A 26,221-nucleotide genomic window follows, 5' to 3' on the forward strand; every position below is an offset into this window, starting at 1 on the left:
CTGCGGTTGCCGCTTCCCTGCCCCGACATATACGCAGACTTAAGAAGTGCCTGACGGCGTACTTTAGCTTGGAGCTCCCGCCGACTCTCTGCGCTTCTGTTCTCGACTCAGAAGCTGCGGCGGCACTCTACCCACCACCCCTGGCCGCATTCTCTATCCGAGCTGTTTGGACTTTCCCTCCGCCCGCTCCTACGTCGCCGCCCCTCCCCACACCGGTCTCTACACTATCGCCGAGACCATATGTGCCCCACCCACGGTTCGGCAAGTGCCACGTCAGCACGCGTAGGTCTCTTGTCCACCTTCACACCCAGCTGCCTCGTGCGCTACACCCCGGTCTCTCACAAGTTTGCTGCGACGGCCCCTACGAACGCCCATCTACCTGCGAGCTCCCGTCCCTGTGCGCCTCCTGCCCAGCCGTGCTTCTCAACTGTGGCGCCTGTACTTGAGCCATCACCGGCAGCACCCTCTCTCGACCCAAACCCGAACTCGCTTCTAGTCCCAAATTCGCCTGCTCCTCCATGCCCAACCACAGTGAGCACAACTGTCATTCCCGTTGCGAGGCACGCATGAACGCCAACCCAGGGCCTTGTCGTGCCTAACGCGCCACCCGACACGCCTTCCACGCATCCCTGCCCACCTGGAGCCTTCACCGGTGCCTGTGCGTCCGCGACAGACGAGACAGCCCTACGATATCCTTCCAATTCCGACAACTACGCCCCGGACTTGCTTCTTGTGCCCCCAGCCACCCGTCCCACTGTCACAGTTAGCTCGTTTTTGCATAAAACCGGTCCACCTCGTCGACCACTACGACCACTTCCTTACACGGCAGCCCGAGTCAAACGCAGCAGACCTCCGGCCCAGTGTCACGTGCCGTCGTTTCACCGTCGCCAGCGGCTGAGGCATCCTCTCCTCTTTTACGGCAGAGGTTTCCGCACACCATCCCTTCGTCTGCACCCGCTGGGCCAGCGCAAAGCCCATATCGCCCGTAACTCCCGCCGCGGGTGTATTTTCTGCAATCACATTTTCCGGCCCGCTTTAACCCAACTGGCGGTTCCACGAGTAGCTAGACCTTCCGACTGCAGCACGCCTAGCTCGCCTCCTTTTTCTCGACTTCTCCCGCCTGTTCCTTACGTCATCATCCCCATCCTTTGGCTCCCCTCGCCCTTTGCGCAGCAGCCAGGCTCGACCACCTGAGTTTGTTTCAGCCACCCGGCGGCCTTCAGGAACCTAACTGTGTCCTGGACTTGACCCACCTGTACAAACTTGTACATAGCGTTCTTTTCCTTTATCGCGCCCCGCGAAAGGGGGGGGGGGGGGGTGGAGCATTTGTAGCGGCGCTGGCATCGTCAGCGGCGCTGATGAAGATGAAGTTGGCATGACCTCCCTCGCGCAGACCAGAAGCACTTGCTCGTGCAATAGAAAACGCTTTCGGCAACCGGCCTGGCCAAACAACGTCAACAGCCCGCTCCGTTGGCTCACCAGCCGCGGCTACCGTGACTCCAATAAATGTGGACCTTCCACCTCAGAGTCATAGCTCCGGCGTTCCAGGCACGTCATAGCCACGCGGACGCTGAAGAGTCAGCAAGTACGTGGCTACTCCAGAGTGGTCCAAGGATGTCTCGGCAGGTGGCTCGAGTATTCCTCCTAGCAACATGGCCACACCGCCAACCTGCTCCAGCCGAACTCTCCTGGTCGAACACTCGCATGGTCCTTGTCTTCTCTAATGCAACCTCCAGGTACGTTTTATGTTCCGCCACTTCTCAATATCGCGCTTGGCATGCGCGGTACCGCCAAATCGGCGCGCGTGGTACGGGGACATGAACCCTATAATTCCTACCTCTTTGAAGAGCAACTTACTCAAATCATGTTCCTGGCTGAACATAAAGCATGGATGTTTTCCATACGCTAAGTGGCCGTTGCTATACACAACCAATAGAGGCAGCTGTGTACAGGCACACGAATGTTTTGGGCTCCCGTTGAAAGGGCGTCGGCGTTGCACTCCTAGAAGGGAAGTCTAACAAGAATTGCCATGTGGACTCACCTTGTATCACCTATGAATTCGAAGAACACCGTCAACTTATTGCCGTTCTCCATAAGAGAAGGCAAGATTACATAAATGCCGCTTTTTCTAGCATCCAATCCTCCCTGCAAAGACAGAACACCAAAGAGCTATAGTAAAAATAGACGAAACTTAGTCTGCGTGTCACAATTTTTGAAAAGCACTGACGACATTTTTATCCCTGTCCGGAGGGCATTTTGAGAGCTCGCCGAAAGGCATATCGCGAAATATTTTCTCAATCGTCTTTTCTTCAAAGAAAATGCTTTCGGAGCACTGCGTTCTTGTTACCCGCCGCAGTGGCTCAGTGGTTAGCGTGCTCAGCTACTGAACCAGAGTACCCAGGTTCGAACGCGGCAACCGCGCTTCGACGGAGGCGAAACGCTAAGGCGCCCGAGTCCTGTGCGATGTCAGTGCACGTCAAAGATCTCCAGGGGGTCGAAATTATTCCAGAGCCCTCCACTATGGTACCACTTTCTTCCTTTCTTCTCTCAGTCCCTCCTATATCCCTTCCCCTAAGGCGAGGTTCAGGTGTCCGCCGAGATGTGAGAAAGATACTGCGCCATTTCATTTCCCCGAAAAGGAATTTATATTTCATTTTACTGGGTCGTTGGCTAAATAGGGAGTAATTGCTTTTTTGCCAAAACACTGCAAAACAAAAGTGCAATACTGCCGTCAGGTTATCTGCGGATATATCTATTGTTAGAGTGAACTGTTACATTATATTTTAAAAATTACGTTCATCAACGGTTTTCCACTCAAAAATGTTTTTGTACAGAATTGTTGGGCATAGTGTTCTATAGGACAAAATTATCATGAACGTGAGCCAAAATATTTGCCTCCCTGATTACAACACTGCTTAATTCTTGTGAAATGCGTTTTTTTCGATTTTATGCTCAAAACAATGCCTTAAGGCAATGGTAGAGGTTGGGAGGGTAGTTTGTTGGCCTATACGAATATAGATGCAAGTCTGAAACAGCCTTCGTCCTTACCAATAGGTGCAAGTCTTCGTAATCAATCCTAACAAAAAGCATAAACTGAAGGTGGTGCGGGTGTATGCATCGATATGCAGTCGCACTGACGAAATAGTCGGAATGCTCTGAGAATATATTAACTCAGTGGCGAATAAAGTAAAAACGCAGCACATGACACTAATCGTCGACATTGTTTTGAAAGTAAGGAAGAAGACAGGCATGCAAGCAGTGGGAAAATGATGAGACTTCTGGTACAGCAGATGATAGTATTAAGTGAAATGCGCAAAAGAAAATTTAGGAATAATTTAACATCATTTCCTGCAAGGCCCGGAAATAAAGCTGAAGAGTGCGAACGGGGAGACTCTAATTCACATAGATTCTAAATGCTGCTACCCCCCAGAAATCGTCTACTATGTAGAAGAGATGTACAAGGTGAAAGCAGCGACAACCGGTTTTGTGAGGCACGTAAGCTACGTACAGCTGAGAAGGGAGCAATCAAAAATGTACCAGGAAGAAGCAGACAAATATTTAAGCAGGCACAAGAGTGTAACAGCAGTTGAGGGTCTAGGACAGCTATTCTGCTTTAGCAGCAGAAGACAAGCCCTGCCTAGTGGGCACGAATGACAGGCAAAGCAAATTCAGACTGTTGGCTAAAGGAGTGCCTAATTAAACGTTGCCGTGTCACCTTTTCTGCAACGAAGCAACACGGAAGTTTCTTGGTTTTAATTGAACCGCATTCATCAAGCTGCATAGCTCGGTGTTATTAGCGTTAGCTTGCAGTCGACAGCAGTCATATAATTTCCAATCTTGAGAAGTGATTTCAAATAAGAGGCGAAGAACAATTCTCGAGTTCAAGATGTGTAGCGGCTAATCATTATTAAATACTTGAACGCAAGGGTGGTTCTAAGTGAGAGCCTTGATGCAGTCCTAACGTTGACAAAAACTTGTCGGGCACACAGCCGGAGGATCTACTTCATAGCCACGGTTATTAAGGTAGCAGTATAATGGGTTGTGTCCATTTTTTTTCCTGCTTTATTAAAAGCACTTCACGTGATGTTATGTTGAAGGATTCACTCATGACAAAATAGAGCATGTTTGTGTCACCGAAATGGAACACGTGCGGCCTCTGCATTCAATAAAAATGCATAGATTCGACGTGGCTTTCAAATCATGAAAACCTAAAAAAAACTGATTATTAGAAAACACCAAGTTTCGTATCTATAAGAGGTTTCCAATAATACCCCTAAAAAATTTGCAGCAAACTGCAGAGAAGGTAATTTAACGAACGTTTTTGTGAGCGCAGGTAGCAAGAAACTCGCTGAAATCGCAAAGAAAATGCTAGTTTTCTTAAGTGCTTTTAATCTTACAGGCCCGCTTGCCTGAAGCGTAGCACGGCAGTGAGACTCCCATTTGAGCTAGTTGGTTGTAACTTGTCATGGTTTACGCAAAAGCGTACTGGCGCGAAAAGACAGAGTCAACACGCACAAGACAGGACTGGCGCCAACTTCCAACTAAGTTTATTCATGGAAAAACCACTTAATAGCAGCAGGAGCAGGTAAAAAGATACAAGCAAAATAATACAAAGGGTGACAGCAAAAGGAACTCGTGCAAAAAAGACCAAAGCAATGTTTGCACCGTTGACGATGACCCACTAAGAAAAAACGGGACGAAAGAGGCATTAGCTGCAATGATTTCTTAATACTTTTAGAATTTTACCTTTCATCGGCAGCTTTCTCTTTCAACAATCAGTTTTATGTTCAGCGTGATGGCGTTTGTATTGGGTGGTCGCTTGCACTTATTTTGAGTGACATTTACTTATCGTGTGTTGGCAATCGTGTTAATGACCGGCTTTTATTGACTTCTAACGTTGTTAGAGTATCAGATATGTGGATTACTATCTAAGTGTGCTAACTGATCACATAGGTATCAAACCAAGTGCCATCCTTGAAGACATTGTCACCATTTTCAGCACTGAATCTAAGGGGCTTCTTTTCACTGAAAAAGTTCCACACACAACAGCCTGCAGTTTCTTGACTTGATACTTGTATAAAAGCAGGGCAGATGCGTTTTTTGGTTCTACAGTCCTAGATCGTGCAGCGTTACTGCCTTTCAGTAGTGCACATTCTAAGCTAATCAAGAGTGGAATCGTTGCGATATGCCTGAATGCAGCCTTGGAAAGTCTTGAACATGAAATGGCACAGAGCTTTGATGCGCAAACTGAACGCATTCACCAAGCCGGGTACCCAGAACACCTCGTCACGAGTATTTGTGAGAACCTTGTCAAGAAGCGTAAGCCGACATCAAGAGGTGATCAGGGTAAAAAAAAACAAAAAGAAACAAGGATAATGGAAAACAACCGACGGTTGTGATTCCCTATATTCATCGGCTTTCGCACAACCTGAAGAAAGTGGCCAGCAGGTATAGGATAAATGTAGTTCTTTCTGCTCCTTGCAAGATGTGGCGCGTTGACACCCTGAACAAAGAAAGACTGGTTAGTCATTGCAAAAAGAATCACCAAATCTGCGCCACTGAATGCACGGCTGACGTTGTGTAGGCTGTGCGTCTAAGGTGCGGTCAGGAATATATTGGCCAGACAGTTCCGTTCTTTAACGGAAGATTGAGGCAGCACACGATTGCTATAAAAAATGGTTATGGCAGCCGCATGGCCACTCACTGCAAAAGCTGCAAATGCTGGCCGTGTTTTGAAAACACAAAATTCATTGTAAGATCTAAAGAAAGATTAGAACGTGAAATAACCGAAGTATATTACATCAAGCAGAGGGGCCATATGTGCATAAGCAAGCCATCTGTGTCGCTGTCAGAAGAAGAAATTAGTTTTCTTAGTGGGCCATTGTCAAAGTTGTAATCATTGCTTTGGTCGTTTATGGCATATGTGCATTTTTTAAGTCTCCCTTTGTATCGTGTTTGCTTGTATCTTCTTGCCTGCTCGTGTGATTAATAAGTGTTGTTTTTTTCATCAATAAACTTAGTTGGAAGTTGGCGCCAGTCCTGTCTTGTGTGTGTCGTCTCCGTCTTTTCGCGCCAGTGCGCTTTTGCGCAAATAATGTCAAACACGACAGTGGCTATACACAAATTTTCATGAGGCTTGTTGCATTGTCTTCCTTGATAATGTTTTTGCAGAGACATGCCTTTGTTTCAAATCAATTTTTAGTTCCTTAATCTGCACTAAATGGACATGACGATAATGAATGAATTTTGTAAGTGTGGATGCAACATTCTGTAGAAAAAATCAGGCTGCTAAATATATTTACAGAATATCAGTGCATCAACCATTCGTTTGGGTAAAACTTGAAAGCAACTGCAGACTCCTGCCGTGTTTTGCTGTTACACCTTGCTTTCTGCAAGTTTGGTATAGCAGTGATCCATATAAAAATTAATAACATCTAAACTACTTAAGTTGTTTAGAACTTCTTGTTGGGCTAGTTCGTGCATTGCTTTGAAGAACCATGTTGCGCATTCTAAAGAGAGAAACACAGGAAAAGGCCAAGAAGACGGAAAGAGCGCAATTTGCGCTCGTTCCGGCGGTGAGCCTGCGGAAAGTCGGAAGAATAGCTCCGAAGGAAGAGCGTGTGGATACTCTTACTTGACAGAGAGTGGTGGAGCATTTGTTTTTGTTTTGGTTTGTGTTGTTAACGAGACCCTGGGCTCGTGTCTAAGCCCAATCCACTGGGTAGTCCCCATCTCGCATGCAATTCTTCATTGGAGAATTGATGCTTAGTGCGGGCCATTGAAAATGACCGCCCTTCACCATTGTTAATTAAGGGTTTAAAATTACAAGTTAACGGACGGAGGGCAGTCCAGTCTGAGCTTGGGCCCCATACTTAACATGTAACGTGGTGCTACTTAGGCTCTAACCGGCCCGGTCGATAAGTAAATTGGCGCAAGGTTTGTTCTTTTATAAATTCATTTCTGCTTCTTCCGGTTTTACTCTCTGTATATATATGCTGTAAATATATGCTCTGCTGTCATCATCTGCAAGCTCGCCTCCTGTCCATCTTCCAAGCCGAACGACACTAGAGGAAGGGTTAGTAAACCTTCCTCGAAGAAACGAACGACCTGAAATTCTACTGTAAAAACTGTTCATATCGCTAGGGTTGCCAAAATAAACACAAGAATAAACAGTGATAATTTGCAACACTATGTAAAAAGTCCAGTGCGCAAAGATAAGATGAGCAAACACGCCCAATGTGAAACAAAAATGTCAGTACATTCTTTGATTATGAAGCAGGGAAGTTCAACCACTCCTCGTGAAAGTTGTTTCTTAAATTTTGGGATTTCAGATGAACTTTCCAGTTCTGGGGCACTCTTATATGCTATAAAGTCACCGGTGTCCTCTGTGGCGATAACAGCCGCTGTGCTCTCTGGGCGCACAAAACAAAGGCTAAAGTCGTCAGTGAAATCCTGGCATAAATCTTGGGGCTTTGAACAACTAAAGAGTTTATTTTCCTGAGACAAATGCAGAAACTGCAACTAAGTCAATCTTTGCTGTAATGAATCTGAGCATGGCGCTTGATAGTCTTGGATGCTGAGCTCGAAGTCTCGAACAATGGGAGGCCGTGTTGGTCAGCTTCGACCTGGGCGTTCAAACCCGGGCCATTGAATGGGCTACTTAGGTGGCTGCCAACAGCCACCTATCACGGACCATCTGCATTTCGCGCTCTCACGAAATAAATGTTTTGCAATATGTACCAAAAAACCCAACACAACACAACTCTTGCTGTAATGTAAACCTCGGTTACAAATCGTAACTTTTGAAAAAGCTGCGAGAACGAAAAGTGCCCAGGAACACATAGAAAGCCTGCGTGAAATTTCTAAGTGAAATGAGAAACGAGCCAAATCCGCTCGCGAGGAGCCTTGTTCGTCAGCCTCAGCCTCGTAGGCCGGACTGTTTGAAGCGTGGCTTCATTTATTCCTCCCAAGCGCTACGAAGCATACGAAGAGATCAGCGAAAGATCTGAGCCCAGAGGGCGACGCTAACGGTAGAATCATTAGCCCATTCGTTGTTGAAGCAGAGGTTGCCTGGGCTACGGTGACCGTTAAAGCGGGTAGATTGAGTAGTTTGCAGTGGCTTTCTTAATTCAATATTACAAGCGCTGTAGCAGAGATGGCAGGAATCGATAATACTAGCCGTTGTCTTGTCATTTTGCGTCTTCTGTGCGTCTACCATTTAGCTACTACTCGGGTATTCAGAATGCTCTCACATCAGTGCTTCTGACAGAAGCCCGGTATTCGCCTTTACATGCTTGTGTTGAAGCACAGCCGTGCCTATGATTGCGCAGAATGAATGTTCTAAATGTTTTTTTACCTTATTCACAGGATAAAGATTTTTAAGCATTATTTGCATACACAGAGCAGAAACAACTGTAGAATTAAGGTTTCTGAACAAAACTGGGTTAAATAAAGAGGCTATATAATTTCAAAAAGCGGCCGATCCAGATTTTACGCGCTCATATTAAATAAATTTTTTCTACAAAGTTTATTAAATCATTGTGTACAGCACATCGTGAAAAGCTTGCGTAGCGCTGCGGTTTCAGCGGATAACAAGTTTTTCGCGTTTTTGTCTCGAAAGCACTGTTATGAAAGGCCAAGCCCGAGCAAGATCGTGGGATGTTGTATCCTCGCGGCGTTCCACGACTGGGGTTCGTAGACGCGACGGCGCTAACTGATGAGCTTCGAAGGCCGCTGCGCGAGGGCACTATAGGCTACATCCGCAGCAGAACATGCCTCGTGCTAAACTGAACACACTCTCGCGCTGTTCATTGCACATCCTTTTCTTCATTCACTGATAGGGACTTCACACTAGTATTGGCACTTTCAGCTATGCGGCGGTAGCGACATTAAGATGTGCGTAGCATGCGTTGGCGTGGACAGCGTTGTGGCAGAAACACGGCACTGGAGCATATCGGCCGCCTGCGTACATTGGGCAAATTGGCACTGATGGTGAAAAAGTTAAAGCGCATATGTAAGGAATCGGTGGATGCCAGCGGCTTTATTAGAGCCATCCGTCCTTCTGTTGCTGTCCCGGCGCTTTGAAGTGCTGATTTCTTTGGTAACCCCCGTCTGTGTTTCGGCAAGAAGCGTGAAGGGCGAGGCAGCCGGACGTTGAGCAGCGAAGGCCGTGATAATTAGAGAGAAGGAGGGGGAACGTTTTCCCAGAAATTCCCGAGGTCCCCGTTTGCGAGGAAGATGCTGCTGCTCGCGGAGATGCGGAATGGGCCGCACGGCTTGCTATTTTCCCTCCGCGGAGTTGCTTCGCGTCTAGCAAAGACCCGCTAGGTGGGAAGGTCGGCAGAGCCTTTGAAGGGTCAACACCACCGGGCGAGACGGGTCCGGGCGCTCGCTCTTTACTGGGAACAATTAAGCGTATCCTATAGGACGCGTCTAGCAGGCGCCGCGACGGCTCCAACGCCCGAGGACGTTGTATGCCAACAGCTCTCGGGAAGCGTGCTGGCATAACCAAACGTAGCTGGACAACAGGGATGCAACGTCACGTTCAAGGACAGATTCGGGGGACGCCTGTCAAACAGGTGTCACAAAGACGAGTAATTAGGAACAGGGTTCAACGCGGTACTCGCGGCGGTAGGGGCTCGGTTGAGATTGATAATTGCCGTAATGCTGGGAGCCGCCAGGGTCATGAAATTTCAGGAAGCCTGCGACATGTGAGAGTGTTTTTGGGTATTTTCATGTGTTTCTCGTTTTACTTAGTAAGGTAGAGAATTTGAATAATACTGTGGAAGTATGGGGCCCAGCACGTAACCTAGTGGGGTCTATTATGAGGGTCCATTCCCGAAATGGCAGTTTTTTTAAGCAATTTTCATCTTCTTTTCGTATAGTGTGTTTTAGGGCAAGGGTTTTGAACCTAGCGGAAACTGGACGGCGTGCCATGCAGTTTGTAAACAAACCATGTGTTATATTTTTGCGATTGGGTGATGCGAAATGTAGGCCAGGCTCCTAGGTCTTTAAAACCGGGCCACAGAGCCTTGAAAGTTGTTCTGGGCTAGACTTGGATTCCTTGCATCTTTGGCGATGCCAAGGAGAGAAGATTTTCCTTTAGCCAGTCCCATGTAATTGTACTCGCTATTTAATTTCTTGTAAATATATAAATTCCTTTATAAAGCTTCGGTTTACCTTCCGTCAAGTCAAGTGTTGCCTCATCTCGTCTGTTATACCGTCTCGGATGGTGGGATACCCTTTGGTGGAGCCCGAGTTAAGAACCGCCCCAACCTTCTGTGCATACCCCAATCGCGCTTTCAGGAAATTGGCAGTGGTGCCTACGAGCAAAAAACCGTGTTTCCGCACTACATTTTGTGCTTAATGCTAGACCGCTAGCAATTTTTTAGAGCACAGCACTTATAGTGGCCATTCCCCACATTCAGCCGTTGCGTGTTGGTCCGTTTGTTTTCTGTCTGTGTTTATCTGAAGACGGTTTTGTGGCAGTTTACTCACCTGCCCACCGTGTAGTGAGCAGATGAGCAGTCTGCCCACCGTGTCAGGATGGCAGTTCAACTGAACGTGAGAGGCTGCTCGGGGACAACAACGTGGATAGCAATCCAACCCTAGCAACCAAAGTCTCACACAAGGGCAGTGGCGCATCGCTTGACCGCTGCACCACTGCGCCAGGAGGGGCAGGAAGACTCCCAGGAATCTGAGTGGAGAGAGTGATCAATTCCGCATGTATTGATTATAAACCATTATCGCTATCCGAGCGCCTGCCATTCGTGAACAGTGGATATGAACACCGAAACCAAAGTGAAAACCGAACTGCTAGCGTACCTAATTTGCATTTGGCCTCTAAGAATATGAAGCATCATTTGTTTTTCTGTTTCAAGTGGCTTTGGTTCAGTTCCAAAAAAAAGCTCTTCAGATAATTCCACAAAATTTTAACACAACATGTAAACGAATGCGGCAAGAAGAGCGGTGAGATAAATATCCTTGACAGTAGATGCAAGATGAAATCCGCCCGACTTTTGGGACGCGAAAAAGTGTGCTATGACCAACGGTCATAATGCTCTTTCAGCTTCTCTGATCTGCTTGAAATTATTTGATTATGTGCAACAGCGCAGCTAGTTTGCAATGCGAGGAAACCAACTGGATCAAGTTGAGTCTATCCTCATTGTTGAAGGAAGGTATTTACGAGAGAACAGTCAGCCGCTCCGCTCACCGGTCGTGAAGTACAGCCGGCCTCACAGTTTTTTCACCCCAACTCGTCTCGGTGCCCCTTCTTTCGGAGACCTCGACTAGAGGACGGTGAATTTTGCAAAGAACGGCCTTCGAAAACCGCGTTATGGGGATTTTTTTAAAGTGCTGCTTTTTTCGTCTTGGCAATTGCGTTTTCTGTTGCTGTCGGCAGAAAGAAGAATGGCTAGCTTCGATGAAAATTTGATCCTTGCTCTGAATTAGGCACGCACTGTACATTACCTTAATTCCGTACGTGATGGCTGTACGGTGATCGCGATTACGAACAGAGAATGCTGAACTGCTCGAGGCTGTTTGCCGTGATGCATTGGGGTCTGCATAACACTTAATACTGCGTGCAGTGCCAGTGGATTCTGTTACCGTGACATCTTATGTTCCATATTGTTCCCTGCGCTGCCGGTTCAGGGCCATTCCTTGGTGAAATGCAGTTCACCGAATAAATAGACTTACGCGCCTTGGCGGCTCTGCGACTATGGCTCTCGGGTAGTGAGCACGAGTTCGCAGGTTTAAACCTGGCCACTGCAGTGGTATTTCAAGAGGAAGGCAGGCGAGAAAACGCTCATGTTCTCATATTTCCGCATGCTTGAGTGTGCCATGTGCTAAAAATTAATATGCAGGCTTGCATTACCGCGTGGATCACAGCCTTAGTGCAAGTTTTTGCAGTTAATAATCGAAGCACATTTTCTTTACAATGTTCTTCAAGCCTGCCTGGGCGTCATCACCGAAAGGCTACAATATACGCTTTCCCTCAGGAGTGCATCAGTTACGACCCTCCCCTTATTTACTGACTTTCATGCCTTTACCCGTGATCCTATGAACCTTTTTTGAAAAGTATACCCGACAATTCTAAGCATTCCGATTTTCCCAGTATTGGAATAGACAACGCATGCCTAATATTGCAACAACAGGAAGACAAAAATTCACCTTACTTACTGTATAATAGCAGTGAAAGCCCAATTTGATTCGTTGCTCTGAGATCGAGTCTCGCTGCGCGGCGGTGCACTTCAGCAACGACGCCGACAATGAGAAAGCCATGTTAAGATATTTAATACTATCTACGTGTTAAGTATTGACAAAAAGTAACGCTCTGTTAAGCTTCAGGGCTATTGCAGGGAATACAGAAAGCTCGCCTCGTGGCTCACAGAGCTGCTTCGTGAGTGTCGTAAAATCTGGAGCGTCTGCTGCTTCTACCGCTCAGGACTGCCCAACTGCAAACAATAACAGCACAGCTTGAGATTACGCCGCTCAGCTGCTGGAAGTGACAACGCACATTGCTCACACGGGCTGCTTTTGTGCAATTTCTCGCACGGTGTTGCAATTACGCTACTTGAGGTTTACCAGTGCTTCTCTCTAGTTAAAAATGCCGCGTTATTGAAGGCAGTTTCTATTGAAACAGGCGTGCGAAAGGGTAACGTGCGGAACATTGCGTTAAAAATGCAAAAACAAAATGGTTTTTGCGCTGAATGTTGCAGAGTAAGGAAGTAAAATCAGGAGATGTAGTGGAGACTTCTGAAATATTTTATATTGCGCACACGATTTTAACGCGCACGGACATTGCGGAGCACGCGGACGTTTTTGCATTTCACCTAAACCGAAATGCAACACTGCGGTTGAGATTCGATCTCGCGAACACCCATTTGGGCTGTGTGAACAGAAAAAATTTCGGTTGTAATTAATGCTGGTGACATTGCGCAGCGGCTTGTTCATGCCAAAACATTATTAGGCTACGTTTTGTCCGCAAAACTTGTCAGCAGAATGTGTCGCAGGTAGTGACGTCATCTCCTGGTGGCGTTACTTCAGTCACTCTGCAGTATTCTCTAATAAATTCACCACAATTTTGAGCCACTGATTGTCGCACAGCATTGCGGGTGTTGTCATATCACTTCTCCTTGCTTATAGCTCATGTTTTGTCAAGTTGGAAGCCTGCGTGCTGCAAGGGTTCAGACCAAAGTCATATGCGTTGCATGGGTTGAGTTGCATGCTATAAGGCGCGGTTGAGGTGTCCACCGAGATGTCGAGATCTGAGAGCTACTGCGCCCTTTCCTTTCCTCAAAGACGTTTCCTTTCCTCAAAACACATCATTTCGCATTCCTCCGCGTAAGCAGACTTAAGTGCCCTCAAGATGTTAAAAGCCGGGCTGCACGAGATCTGCCCAGGTATGTGTTTTTGTTCTGCAGTTTCGGTTTCTGCATGCCTGAGCGTAGAAAACTCACAGAACAGAAACGAATTCTCTGCTGTGCCTTCTGCTGCGAGCGCAGGTGAAGCTTAATAAGGTGTGGGTTGGTTTAGTTGGTAATCCATTCTTAACAAAAATGCGCAGAAAACGAAGAAGAGAAAAATCACAGAAAAGAGCTAACTTCCAACTGAATTTTATTCTAAACATTGGTCGAAATATATAGGAACATGACGGTTAGTCTGTCTCTTCTCGCCCTTGCATTTTCTGTGCATAATGGTGTTAAGAGCGCAAGTGATCTGTAGCGGTTCTGTCTCATATATGAAAAGCTGAAGCAGCAGCAGTACAGGTGCGCGAATATTCGACAGTTCCGAATTGCCAATCGAACATCGTCCTATTGGGTTATTCGAAGGACTCAAACAGTGCTTGTTCAAAATAAAACATTCTAAAGTCGTCTGTCTGGTACGGAAAGGAATTTAAATTAGAAAATAACGCCAACTGAAAAATGCAAGAAACACGAGGCGCCCGAGGTTGTGGTGCCGCAGGGTAGGAGAGATATTGGTGTGACTAGGGGTCAAGGGATCAACCTGGCAAGAAGGAGTAGAGCGTCAAGGTCGAAGAGTAGGTCCACTGGCTCTATACGGGCCGCGCCCTCCCCATGAAGCAATTTGGGGGAGACGAAAGGGTATTGGTCACCAGAAGTGTGCTGGCACCATTGCGCATGTCACGCACGGCGAGCGGCAGCGAGACCTGGCGGCGGCGGCAATCAGCGTTGGAGTGTAAAAATAGAACAATGGCGTCGGCGGCAGAAGCGGAGGAGAGATGATTGAGAACAGGTGTGATGGGTGCGATAGTGGTGTGCTGAGCTATGAAGAGTTTGGTAGCAACACGAGGACCCGTCTCTTCAAGCACGGTAGCGGATGGCAGAACACACGGCACGGAGAGTTCGAAATGAGGACGGGCGCAGTCAATCAGGGCATGATTCTGAGACAGGAAATCTCGGCCGAGAATGACACGATGAGAACAAGTAAGGAGGACGGGGAATACACTAAAATAGAGAGCGTGGTCAATTACCACCCGGGCGGTGCCGAGAGCGATCGGCTAGAGATGCGGAGCGCTTGCGGTACGCAGCGACAGGCCTGAAAGGAGCGTCGTCACTTTGAGAAAGGAGCGACAATTTTTTACTCATGATTGGACCGGCGTCGCCAGTGTCCACGAGCGCATGCGTTGAAACACCTTCAAGGGAGCGGCAATAACGTTCGTTTGGAAAAGACGAGGACTTTGATGTTAAGACAAATGAGCAGTTCGTGCCTCGTGAACTGCGGCGGTTAGTTTCTATACTTGGCATAGGGGGGTCGGCGGCTCATCGGAGAAATAGATTGGCGACGAGGTGAAGGTGAACGACGGGACGGGAAGGCCTGATTATCAGAAGACTGTGCCGGCGGCCCCGGCGGAACTCGGATCTGATGTGCCGACTAAGACAACGCAAGTGGTGCAGGGACGGACAGCGACATGCGGCGTCAGCAATGCCTGCGATGTGTCGTCCCGGGGATGCCGCAAACAAAGAAAATTGTGTGGTTGCCCGATGTGCGCCATAGAGCTGCGGGAGGGGGTTAGGCCGAGCAAATATTGACGGGAGCACTTGAAGGGGCTCTGAAAGGGGTTCCGAATAAAGCTGTGGTGCCCCTACGAAGTGAAAAGACGCAAATAACCTCCTGCAATAAATTTTTGAATGCGTTTTGTGGAAGCTGAGTTATCTTAGTCGAAAATTGAAGTTACGCGTCACAGCGTCTTTCTATCTACTCTCGTCACTTTTTGCACGCTAAAATGTCGGCGTTCCTGCGCCGGCCCCACCCACTCGGTACCTCCGACGGCTGCCGACGCGCGCTGGAGGAGGGGGAGGGGGCGCCGCTTCCGGCCGCAAGCATAGGAGGTGTGTGACGTCAGAAAGAGACTTTTCAATTCAATCCATTTTCCCATGTACACATGGTGAGGGCCGAGGGAAAAAAGCCAGAAAGTGTGGCTTACCATGCCCCTCGGCCCCTACATTGCAGGGCAGCAGGCAACAGGCAAATTACATACACAAGTAACGACACAAAATGCGAACAGTGGTTGTCAAGAACGGTTGGCGCATCATTAGAAAAAAAACAATAAGGAATAAAACGTACACAAATGATAACAAAAAAGCAACAGAAAAATATACTCCATAGAAAAACATGTCGTTGGTTATCCAAATCGGGTCAACACTTTGTTCAACCAAAAAGATAAAGAAGCACGGTGAAATCTGAAATGAAATCCAAGGTTTGAGGGAGACCCGTCTGGTTGGGCATGTTCATGACTGAAATTCTTCAAGCGTCGACCAATCGTTTAAAAAATGACGATCCGGCCCTGGCTTAAGGGGCCCCTGTGAACAATCCCCCCCCTCCCCCCAAGGCCACATTCTCACAGCCGGTTTTTCGCTTCCTTCGTCGCCTCCGTCGCCGCCGGAGGGGGATGTTTTTGGACCAGTTTCCCCCCCAAATCGGGCGGCCGGTGCCGCTGGGCCCTGCTCTACGTTTCCGTCGAGCGGCGGCGACGAAGCCACGCCCCACAAAAAACGTGCCACTCACAGCGCAAGCTTGCCTCACGTGACCCACGGCTCGGTTGCGGCTCTTTGGACGGAATCCGGAAACGACTGAAAAGAATAAAAGTAACGAGCAAACAAAGGTGCGCTGCATACAAGTTAGAACGCAAAGAAACGAAGGCGCGCTGCGCTAATGCTGTAGCGAGGACTAATTTGTAAATTTTCACGGCTGGCGTCGATTTCTACAAAGCGCGAGTAGTCGCCACGGAAATAAACAAAGGCGCACTGGAGCTGGCTAAGTCTGTAGCTACAAGCACGGCCTTTTGTCTACCGCCGATTTCCACACCGCGCAATCGTCATAACTTTTCTCGGACTTGCTGTTGAAGCTGATAGCGATCATAAAATTAAGGGCGCCAACTGTAGTGGCAGAGGATTGCCATTGAAAGGAACAAAGCCGTGCACTTTGTCAACCCGCAACGAGGCCTAGCGCGAGTTTTAGAGCCGACTTGGACAAAGCGCGAGACGGCGCGCGCTTCTAACGCTTGCCAACGCAAAGAAAAAAAAACGCGCTAATGCTGTAGCGAGGCCTAACATGTAAATTTTCATGGCTGCCATCGATTTCGATAAAGCGCGATAAGTCTCTAAGGAATTAAACAAGGCTGCACTGCACTGGGTGAATGATGTATACCTACGCCAAGCACGATTTCCACAATGCGCGAGCGGAACTTCTGGTCTTACCGTTGAAGCTGATAGCGATCCTAAATGGCCGATTATAGTGGCAGAATCATCGCGGCAACTTTTACCCTGGACTTGCCACTGCAAAGGAACAATGGCGCACTGCACTCTGCTAACCCTTCAACAAGGGCTAGCGCGAGTTTTGACGCCTGGCGCCGATTTCGACAAAGAGAGGGAACACGGGCACGAAACAGGACACTCGCGATCTGCCAGGAAACAATTAGGTGGCCCTAAAAAGGGCCGTTGTCAGGAGCACTTCAACATCGACCTGCAGCGGCGTGGCGGCGCGGTGAGCAGTAGGCCCAGCAGTGGTCCGTCTTGTGCCCTTTTGCTCCGCACCGACGACACCGGTGTACGACGTACACGACGTACACCTCTCCTGGTCTTGCCCTTGAATCCGACGCGATCCCTGGTCCGTAGATCTTGACGAGGGCCGCGACGATAATCTTTGACATCTGGTCGATGCCCCGGCCTCTCGCCACGTGGTATCGGTCCGCGGCAAATAAGGACAGCATCGGCTCGCCAGAAGCATCCAGGAAACGATGCTGCAAAAAAAGTTACGTTACAAGCGCCGCAATTTGGTGAGTTCTGCACGAGAAAACTTGCGAAAACGTTGTTCAACCCTTACCTCGGGACTGAGAACGTGCACGCCCGACAAGCGCTTCATCGTGGCTGTCAGACGGCGGTTCAGCTGGCAACGACGGCGGTCCTCAAACCGCGCCTTATGTGGGTCGTCGCAATGGCGCGGCAAAACTTTGAACACCAGCACGACACTAGCCACGTGCTCCTGCAGCAGCAAAACGAGGTCCTGGAATGCGCAAGACATGTAGGTAAGCGGTACAGCACTTCATGAAGCGAACTTTGAGATAAAATGCGTACCTTTATGTGGCTGGCGATTTCTCGCGGGTCATCCCCTCTGTCGAGATCGTTGCCGCCAACATATAGGACAACAAAATCGGCGTGCCGAAAGCATGTCTCTCGAATCATTTCAGCTAGGCTGATTGCGTCGTGGCCGCTAAAGCTGAAAGTGCATGTTCTCACTAACGGCGAAAGCCGTAAGCGAGAACTGCACAGAAATTTCAGCTGGCTGTCGCCGACGAGCGCACCACGCAAAAAAGCCATACCTGGACAGCTCCCGAAACGCTCCCGCCGCCGCCTAGGTTCACGAAGCGAATGCCCGCGCACCACGCAAGCACGGCGGACGGCCGGACCTAGCGATTCCCTAGGCCGTCTAGGGACAGGCCGAGAGAGGCGCGGCGACCCCACATCCGGTTAAGAACGAAGGCGAAGCGAAAAAAACGTCACGCAGACACGCTTCCCGCCGACCAATCGGCGTTTCCAGCCCACCGACACGCAAATGCTTCTTTCCTATCACTGCTTCGGCGCCGGCGATGCGCTGGTGCGTGGGTGCGCGTGCGCAAAACAAGAAGCCCCCTCTTTTTTTTTTTTTTCGCCGTCGGGAGATGCACGCGTCTTGCGCCCTAAAAGCGCCCGCTGCCAAGGAACAGAGCGCGGCGTTCCAGGCAGACGAGTCTCCGATGAGTTTTTTGTTTGCACTGGGCGCGGGATATACGATAAGCGAATTTGCATCTGTTGCGCTCAAGTAGCACAACTGTTTTGTATTTGGATTTCTCGCGCTATCTTTTAGAGCTTGAAGAAAAAAATACTCGGCCGGTACCTTGCTGCGAACAAGAAGTTAATAATTAAAAAGCTAGCTTGTCAGTCTAAACTAATTAATCGACTGTGAAGTGCGAAAAAGAAAGTTAGGCAGGGTTTAATCATGGTTATACCAAAGGTCGAGTGAAGGTATTTTGGCAATGGCCCGGACGAGATTTGGAAGTCGTCATCGTGTCGGGCACGCTCACTTATGGTTGCACGCTCAGTATGGTTGTACACTCAGTTATGGTTGGTCCAAATCAGCCGAAGTCAAATTTCGGGGCTGGCCCGGGTAGAATTTAGAGACTGCCATTGTATCAAGCACATTGAAATTAACCTGAAAAGAGATTTTCATCCAAATCAATGAAGGTCAAATTTCGGGTGTGGGATGGGCAACATTTCGGAAACGACCCGAGTCTAATTTGGAGACACCATCGTATTGGCCATAGTCGAAATATGCTTGTCATCTCGCTTAAAGCTGTTGCTATGAAATCGCTAAGTGCAAAGGTCACTTCAATATCATATACGCACACCGGACGGAAATTCAAGTTTTGTCTTGAATAGACACTGCAGAGTAGGCCGCACGAGCCTCTACAGTACTGAACCAATTTTACGCGCCTCGGACACTCCCTCAATTGTCAAAAACGTGGTTACATTTAGCTGGACACCTGTTCTATTTACATAGAGAGAGAGAGAGAGAAACGTAGGGCAAAACTTCATCTCTTTACTCAACAAAACATTGGCTAGTTCGTGCACATACATAAAGTAAATACAGAACTGTAAAATACAAGCATTTGCGATAGACATGGTTGTACACACAGATGCATATCAGAATCAAATGCATTAAAACAGACAGGAATGTCAGCAAAAGAATCCGGTGTGGAATGTTACTAGCACGACTGATTTATCTCTTTCAGACACTCATTGAGTTCTGCTGTCGTGGAAAATCTGAAAATTTCCATGTGTATTAGCCGATACTGGTAAAATATTCTCCAAACTGTTTTGCTAGACGAATTATCGAACGTTAGTATAAAGACCAATCTAGCAAGCCCTGGCAAGCCATTCCTGTATTGATAACGGAGTTCATTACCCGCTACATATGTTCGATTTCGTTCATATTGGCTAGAATAATGTGACTGAAGTGCGCGCAGCGCTTTCATAGTGGCTTGCTATATTCGTGTAAAAATGTTTTGTTGCTGTACGCGTGGTGTTTCGCTGTAAAAACTGTGGATTTGCGCAAAGTTATTCATCTAACTTCAAACCTTCAATTGCCACCGCTAGCGAGATCGCATTGTTTTTTCTGCGATAACAGTCAAGCAAAGCAAAGCAAGCAGACGGCAGACTACTTTCACCACACCTTCGGCATCTCCTTCGGACCTCACCGCCACTGCTGTTTTTTTTTTTTTCCACGCGCGAGAAAAAAAAAATAACGCACTGGCGTAGTAGAGTTACGTGGGAGAAGCGAGCGCCCGCCAACTGGTTTGCCGATGTCCGGCGCCCCTTTCGATTAGAACACCGCGCCGCTCCGTTGCTGCCGCGGTTTTCGGTTCCATCGCCGCCGCGCCGTAGAGGAAGCCGGCTGTGAGAAGGTGGCCTAAGCCGGGCCGAAACATCATTTTTAAAACGATTGGTCGGCGCTTGAAGAATTTCCACCATGGTGAAATCTAATAAGTAGCACATACATCCTCTATATCTTTGCGGCATGCTCGTGATACATCAACTTTTGCAGAATTTAACATAGTTAAAAGACGGGGCAACGTGTTTGCTAGGCTAAATGTACAATATATTGTGCGGCATGTTGGAATATGCCGTAGTTGGCTGTGTCTGCTAGGGTAAACTTCAAGACATCACGGCGAACCACTAAAAGCCCTTCGCTGCTGATGTAACGAGAGCGGATTCGGATGAACGATCGGCACCGCAGGTCGCCGCGAGGTGTTAAAGCAGGTATTTTTAAAAATGTATTGTAAATGACCCGTTCGCTTTTGAAGTACTGTAAGCGGCATGAACTTTCGCTGGCCTCTACTCTTTATAATGCAAGGCTATTATAAATAACCTCAGACACCCTTTCTACGGACGCTTTAAGTCACCTTACGCGCGTCAAGACGAAAGCCTGTGTCGCCCTCTGGAGCTCTCTAGCTCAACACGATCGCCTCACGCTTCTCGAATTAGTTTAGGTTTCAAGTTGCGACGCACTACACCTTTGTTACATTCGGTGTGTTGGTTTTATCCGGTTTTATGCTGCTACATGCTACACGTTCGCCATATCAGAGGTGTTCGCTATATGCAGTTTGATGTTACGACACAGGCCTTCTAAAAACACCCTCGTTTCTTCGAACTAGGTGGCCGAGTAATTCAGGCGATGGACTGCTAATCCATTCGGTTCTGCCCGTGTGGGTTCGAATCCCATCGTCGTCAAAGTTTCTCTTTCATTTTATTTGATTGACAGGTGGAACGGACGCCACTTGTACACGTTTCCTGCGGACAGGTCTTGCCCACACTGATTAGGCAAGAAAGGCTTTCGCCTTAAAAGTGCGTGGCGAGCGTAGCAGGGCCAAAGAATACGCCGCGGAGGAAGCTGCGCGAACCACGGCTTCGGCATTGCTGCGAGGCGCCACCTGAACGGGGTACGGCGCGAAGGCGTCGGCGTAATTAAGAGGCGCAGCGGCTGGGGCAGGAGGACTGAGGGCGGCCTCAGAAGACGGCCGCGGGACAGCAACAGGAGCTGAAGGATGGCCAGAAGAGAGAGCTTCCGATACCTGCGAATGTTTCCGGGGCCCAAGACGCGGCGCAAGGAATGATGTTGGGTCCGGTGCAGAGGGCGGCAGAGACAGCTAACGGGCTACGTCCTCGCGCAAAAACTTCTTCATTTCGGTGGAGAGGCAAGAGGGCTCGGTGTCCGCTTCCAGTCCTGCGATCGAGCGACGCGTCAGCCGGGCGGCGAACCAAAACACGCCGCCTGCGTAGCCCGTCAAAGCTCTGGCAGAGTTCCCAGATCGTCGCGATGGTAGTCGGACTTTTGGCAATGAGCATGCTGAAGGTGCATCATTTATTCTTTTCAAGACGCGCCACATTTTATGTTTCTCCGCCATAGCGAGGCTGATGCGTTTGGACAAGTCCACGACGTCGACGATGTAACTGGTGAAGCTTTCTCCTGCCGGCTGCGCGCACGAGCGCAGACGCTCGCTGCTCAGCACAAAGTTTGCGAACAGCAGGGCGACCGAACACCTGTGCAACGACAGTCTTGAATGCATGCTAGGTGGTGATGTCCGACTCGTGGCTGCGACACCACAGACTGGCGACGTCACTTAAGTGGAATATCACGTTGTGCAGCTTCAGGGCGTCATCTCACTTGTTGTGCCGGCTCACCCGGTCGCATGCCAACCACTAGTCCTCGACGTTTTGGTCGCTGCTGCCACTGAACATCGCGGTGGCCCGTTGACAAAAGGCGGGCTGGTGACAGACAGGGACGGGCCAGCAGCTTCTGCCATGGAAACGGATACCGTGCGACTGCGGATTTCAAGTGTGATTTCGGAGGAGTGGACCATGGCACCTCCACTGAGTGAAAGGCGTTTTATTGATGATCACGGCGACCAACAAAAACAGCAGTTAGGGCGCAGCAGAACAGAATAGCCTGCCAGAGAAAGCTGATTCAGCACGATACTCGCGCCCTGGCCACCAGTGATAGCGACGAAGCGTGGCAACGCCAAGTGGTCTTCATCTTCTGCTTACACACAGCCACGGTGTAAAAATATTTTAGGCGCTGAAAATGACCGCCCGCTGCGCGGAGAACGCGCACAAATCATGTTCGACTTCTAGTCGTGGTAATTTAGAGGCCATCCATTCGCTTGCGGAGCGGCGGACGCGGCTAAGCGGTGTGCCGGGCTTTCGGTCCCATTTTAGGCTGTGTTTGTCGGTGTTTGGCGCTGCCAGAGTGAATAACAAGGTGTTGACGTTATGTTTCCGGCTTGCGCGTTGTGATAGGGACCGTGCAGGAACAATGCTTGCTAGAAGTAGCTTATGTGTCGCGGTTTGGGCCAGCCGCAGTTATCGTTGTGCAAACGCACGTGATGGCGGAGACCGATATCGTGGATGGTCATCGCTGTCTATGTACATTGTGGCTGTGATGTGCTGGTTGTTGCTGTGGCACACCTGAGGAGTGCAGCTGTGTCCAGAAGCCGACTAGACGCGATTATGGGTACGAACTGCTTCGTACCCAACTGCAGATCGGGCTCCCAGAGTTGTTCGGTCCAAGTGTCACTTTTTAAAGCTCCGTCGAGCCTGCTCGCCTAGAACTTTGGCGCTCAGAAATCCCCAGAGTAGATAGGATATTGCAACCGAGTGACCACGCCTGCGCGAAGAACTTACCCTAGCATATGATATAAAAATCGCTCTACGCCGAGCTCAGTGACCAGGTAGTCTTAAATGTACCCAAGAAACTGGAGCTTTTCGCGAATGCTCTGTATTCAAAAGGTGTCCGAAATATCTGACAAAACAGACAAGTTCAAGAAAGTCTCCTACAAAACAGCGGTCAGCAGCCACGTGTGCCAAACAGCCAAGCAATTCGTCCTCACCTGCCGCTGTCGCACGGCCCTCGGGTACACCGTGTAATAATAATAATAATAATAATAATAATAATAATAATAATAATAATAATAATAATAATAATAATAATAATAATAATAATAATAATAATAATAATAATAATATAATAATAATAATAATAATAATAATAATAATAATAATAATATAATAATAATAATAATAATAATAATAATAATAATAATAATAATAATAATAATAATAATAAATTCGTTTTTAGGGTAAGGAAATGCGGAGTATCTGTCTCATACATCGTTGAACACCTGAAATGCGCCGTAAGGGAAGGTATAAAGTAGGGAGTGAAAGAAGAAAGGAAGAGGTGCCGTAGTGGAGGGCTTCGGAATAATTTCGACCACCTGGGCATCTTTAACGTGCTCTGACAACGCTCAGCACACGGGCGCCTTAGCGTTTTGCCTCCATAAAAACGCAGCCGCCGGGGTCGGGTTCGAACCCCGGAACTCCGGATCAGTGGCCGAGTGCCCAAACAACTGAGCCACCGCGGCGGGTGGACGGCGTGTGAAAAAAAAAAGACGCCGGACCTGTCAAACCGCGCACAGGTGCCCGGAGTACGTCATGTGTGTCAGCTGATGAAAGAGCATGCCCTTCTTCTGCCATGAAACTTGGAGGCGCCTCCTCACATGAAAGCTCCGTCTTCCTCGGCATTCATGACGCTATAGGCTTTGTTCTTTTCTGCACTGCTCCGGGTGCCTATTATTTTAGGTAGTCAGCGTTCAATGCACATGAATTTCACTTAACCGTATCTGTAATCCCAGCATACCGTAGATACTCAGATGTGCGAGGTGCACAAAAGATCCTCGGAGGATTTGTGAACGCGGTGCGTCCACAGTGGTGCGTCAGACAGCAGATCGCTGCGCATGCTAGCCCAGCGTTGCGCGTGTGCGCGTGCGAAGGGTGTGTGCGAAGCAACAGCGGCAAAGAGCGTGGCGAGCATGAGGAGCGGAGAGCTGACGTGTCAGAAAACGGAAGTGTTAAGGAAGACAGCGCAGCGGAGATCGTGTCATTCAAGCGTGGAGATGGCAGCCGTCGGACGTTGGGTCTCTGCTGCCGTGACCTCCCTTGGATCACCGACGTAAGCCTCCTGCGTTCTTTGCAAGTGTGGAGGTGGCAGCCGATGGACTGAGGGTCCGTGCTGCCTAAAGGCACCATTGGATAGCCTGATTTAAGCCTCTGGCGTTTTGTAACGTCGTCGACGCGGCCTGGCTAGGTTTTTTCTGATGCTGCCAAGTTCTTCGTGCTCTTGACGGGAGACCACCGGCGTCTCCCTGTGTTCCTCTCCGCTCCTGCTACCACCAGGCTCCCTTCCGTCGCTTCCTTCGATGCAACGGAAGCGACCTGTCGCACTACATCCACCCGCATCCGGCCTGTCTGCAAGGCATACCCGCCTCACCTTGGACACCCAGTACCTGGTGAACTCTTTCTTTTTATTCTGTAGTGTTGTACGCGTGTTGAGTCTGTGTTTTTCTGTTTTCGTGTCCGTTTCTTATTGGCCCCTTTTCCTTTAAATTATAAATAAGGCTTCGCTTTGTTTTCTTTGATCTCTTTTTCCTCTTGTCCTCTTGTTCGAATCTCCACTCGATAGCGTTCCCCTGCAAAAAGTCGGGGACGCGTCACCATTCGCGACAAGGTTCTCCTGGGCAATGACATGCAGTTGCTTGCAGTACAGGCTAAAAGTAACTGCACAGCCCAGGATATTAAAAAGTTTAAGCCGTGTTAACGTAGGCCTCCGCATGCTTAAGCTTTTAGCTTTCGAAGAAGTCTGGAAAACCTTTGCCTGCAGCTTTTTTCGCCCGGTTGCTTTGGATAATTTTTTTTATAACACAATAACTTAAATTAATTTCAATTCACATAATATCTTTCCCTTTTCCTCAGGATAACAGCACGAGTCCAGATCGGGTTGGTCGAGGCGTATTATGTAGCGTCCAGACAAGCATCATTAGCAGTATGCGGCAGCCCCGGATAAGACGAGGAAAGTCACGAGGGAGTGTCTGTTAGCAGCAAAAATACAAAAGGAGCCGCTCATGTTTTCAGCTCTCTCCAGCATTCAACTTCCAGGAATCGCGTGGGCAACACATGTTGTTGATAGCTTTTGAGTGGATGATGTCGTCTTCACATAAGTGGCTTTGGCGAGGAAGCGCGCCCCGGAGCTTCCATGAGGAAGGCACTAGATGTAACAGTTTTATCCAGCGCAATTCTGTCACTGTGGGCTTTGATTTATGGGCACCCTATAACTGTCAACGCCGCATGTGGTGATATTGCTTCATGCGGGTACGACTTGGAGAATATGATTCACAAGTTTCACAACCTGCACGTATGCGCTAGTGGCCCAGGTAAGGATAAGTACCACAACATCCAACCCGAGTGCGCATATATGGACTCATGTGGTGCGAGGCGGCACAAAAAGTGCGTGTTATTTTCTCAACCAGCGAGTTGCGACCGTTACGAAATTTTGAGACACACTCCGCCTAGAACACTCCCGCATGCAGAAGAGAGGAGAAATGAAGCACATTGACTTTTTGCGGAAGGCTCTGATTACCAGCTACAGGTCCAAAATTTGACTTCTAAATACAAGGACGAATTTAAACAAATGTGTAATGAAGAACTTCACCCGATTTCTCGTGATACGAACCTTTCTGATGCACAGTAGCTTGTGTTAAGTAAATGTGTGGCTGCTGCCATGAGTGGTTCTAAAAATGGACGACAACACTCGGACAACTGGATCTTGCTTTGTTTGCTCCTTCATATCAGGCCGCCAGCAGGGTGTAGGTTCCTGATGGAGAACGAAGTACTCGCACTGTCGTCCGGGTATGACAGCAGGTTTTTTCTGGCCTCAAAAGAAAAATTTAAACAAAAATGGACTTCAAGCGATATGGGATTATTGTTTGATGAATTCCAGGTTTTAAAAAGCACGAGCCAATTCTCGTACAATTACGATCACATATGCACCCGAGCGGCGCAGGCCGACTGTCGACCATCCATCGGCTGTTCAGTGGCTCCCGGTCTGCAGCCGACTAGATTATGCCAAAGTAGGTCGGCAACTAATTGGGCAGCGAGCACATGCCAGGCTGCTTGGCTCAAGGCTGGCATCAAAGGTCGGGCCAGCCTTCCGCCCTGACGTAAAACCAGCTGCCCCTCAAAAAGCTTGGCACATTGTGATGCGCACACGAAATCATCGGAGGATTTTCGACAGTGGTGCGTCTACAGCAGAGCTCTGCGCGTGAGCGAATGGT

At 48.6% G+C, this 26,221-nt stretch overlaps 2 protein-coding genes across 2 annotated transcripts in view; both read right to left on the minus strand.

Moving 5' to 3' along the window:
- LOC144130148 (uncharacterized) overlaps positions 1 to 12,688 on the minus strand; it is an 82,196-nt gene extending 69,508 nt beyond the window's left edge. The window contains exons 1-2 of the mRNA XM_077664160.1: positions 12,181 to 12,688; positions 2,042 to 2,145 (exon numbers count right to left, since the gene is read on the minus strand). Of these exons, the coding sequence (XP_077520286.1) occupies positions 2,042 to 2,145; positions 12,181 to 12,282 (206 nt within the window). The 5' untranslated portion in view covers positions 12,283 to 12,688. The remainder of the gene's footprint in view (positions 1 to 2,041; positions 2,146 to 12,180) is intronic.
- Positions 12,689 to 16,938: 4,250 nt separating this feature from the next.
- On the minus strand, positions 16,939 to 17,864 carry LOC144129546 (uncharacterized). The gene is made up of 4 exons (XM_077663693.1): positions 17,598 to 17,864; positions 17,347 to 17,526; positions 17,082 to 17,263; positions 16,939 to 16,948 (listed from the first exon to the last, which is right to left on the minus strand). Exons 1-4 carry the CDS (start codon positions 17,838 to 17,840, stop codon positions 16,939 to 16,941), a joined length of 615 nt encoding a protein of 204 aa, XP_077519819.1. The 5' UTR covers positions 17,841 to 17,864.
- Between the last annotated feature and the right edge of the window lie 8,357 nt (positions 17,865 to 26,221).

The sequence above is a fragment of the Amblyomma americanum genome, chromosome 4 (genome assembly GCF_052857255.1).
Source record: "Amblyomma americanum isolate KBUSLIRL-KWMA chromosome 4, ASM5285725v1, whole genome shotgun sequence".
In the NCBI taxonomy this organism is placed as follows: Eukaryota; Metazoa; Arthropoda; class Arachnida; order Ixodida; family Ixodidae; genus Amblyomma; species Amblyomma americanum.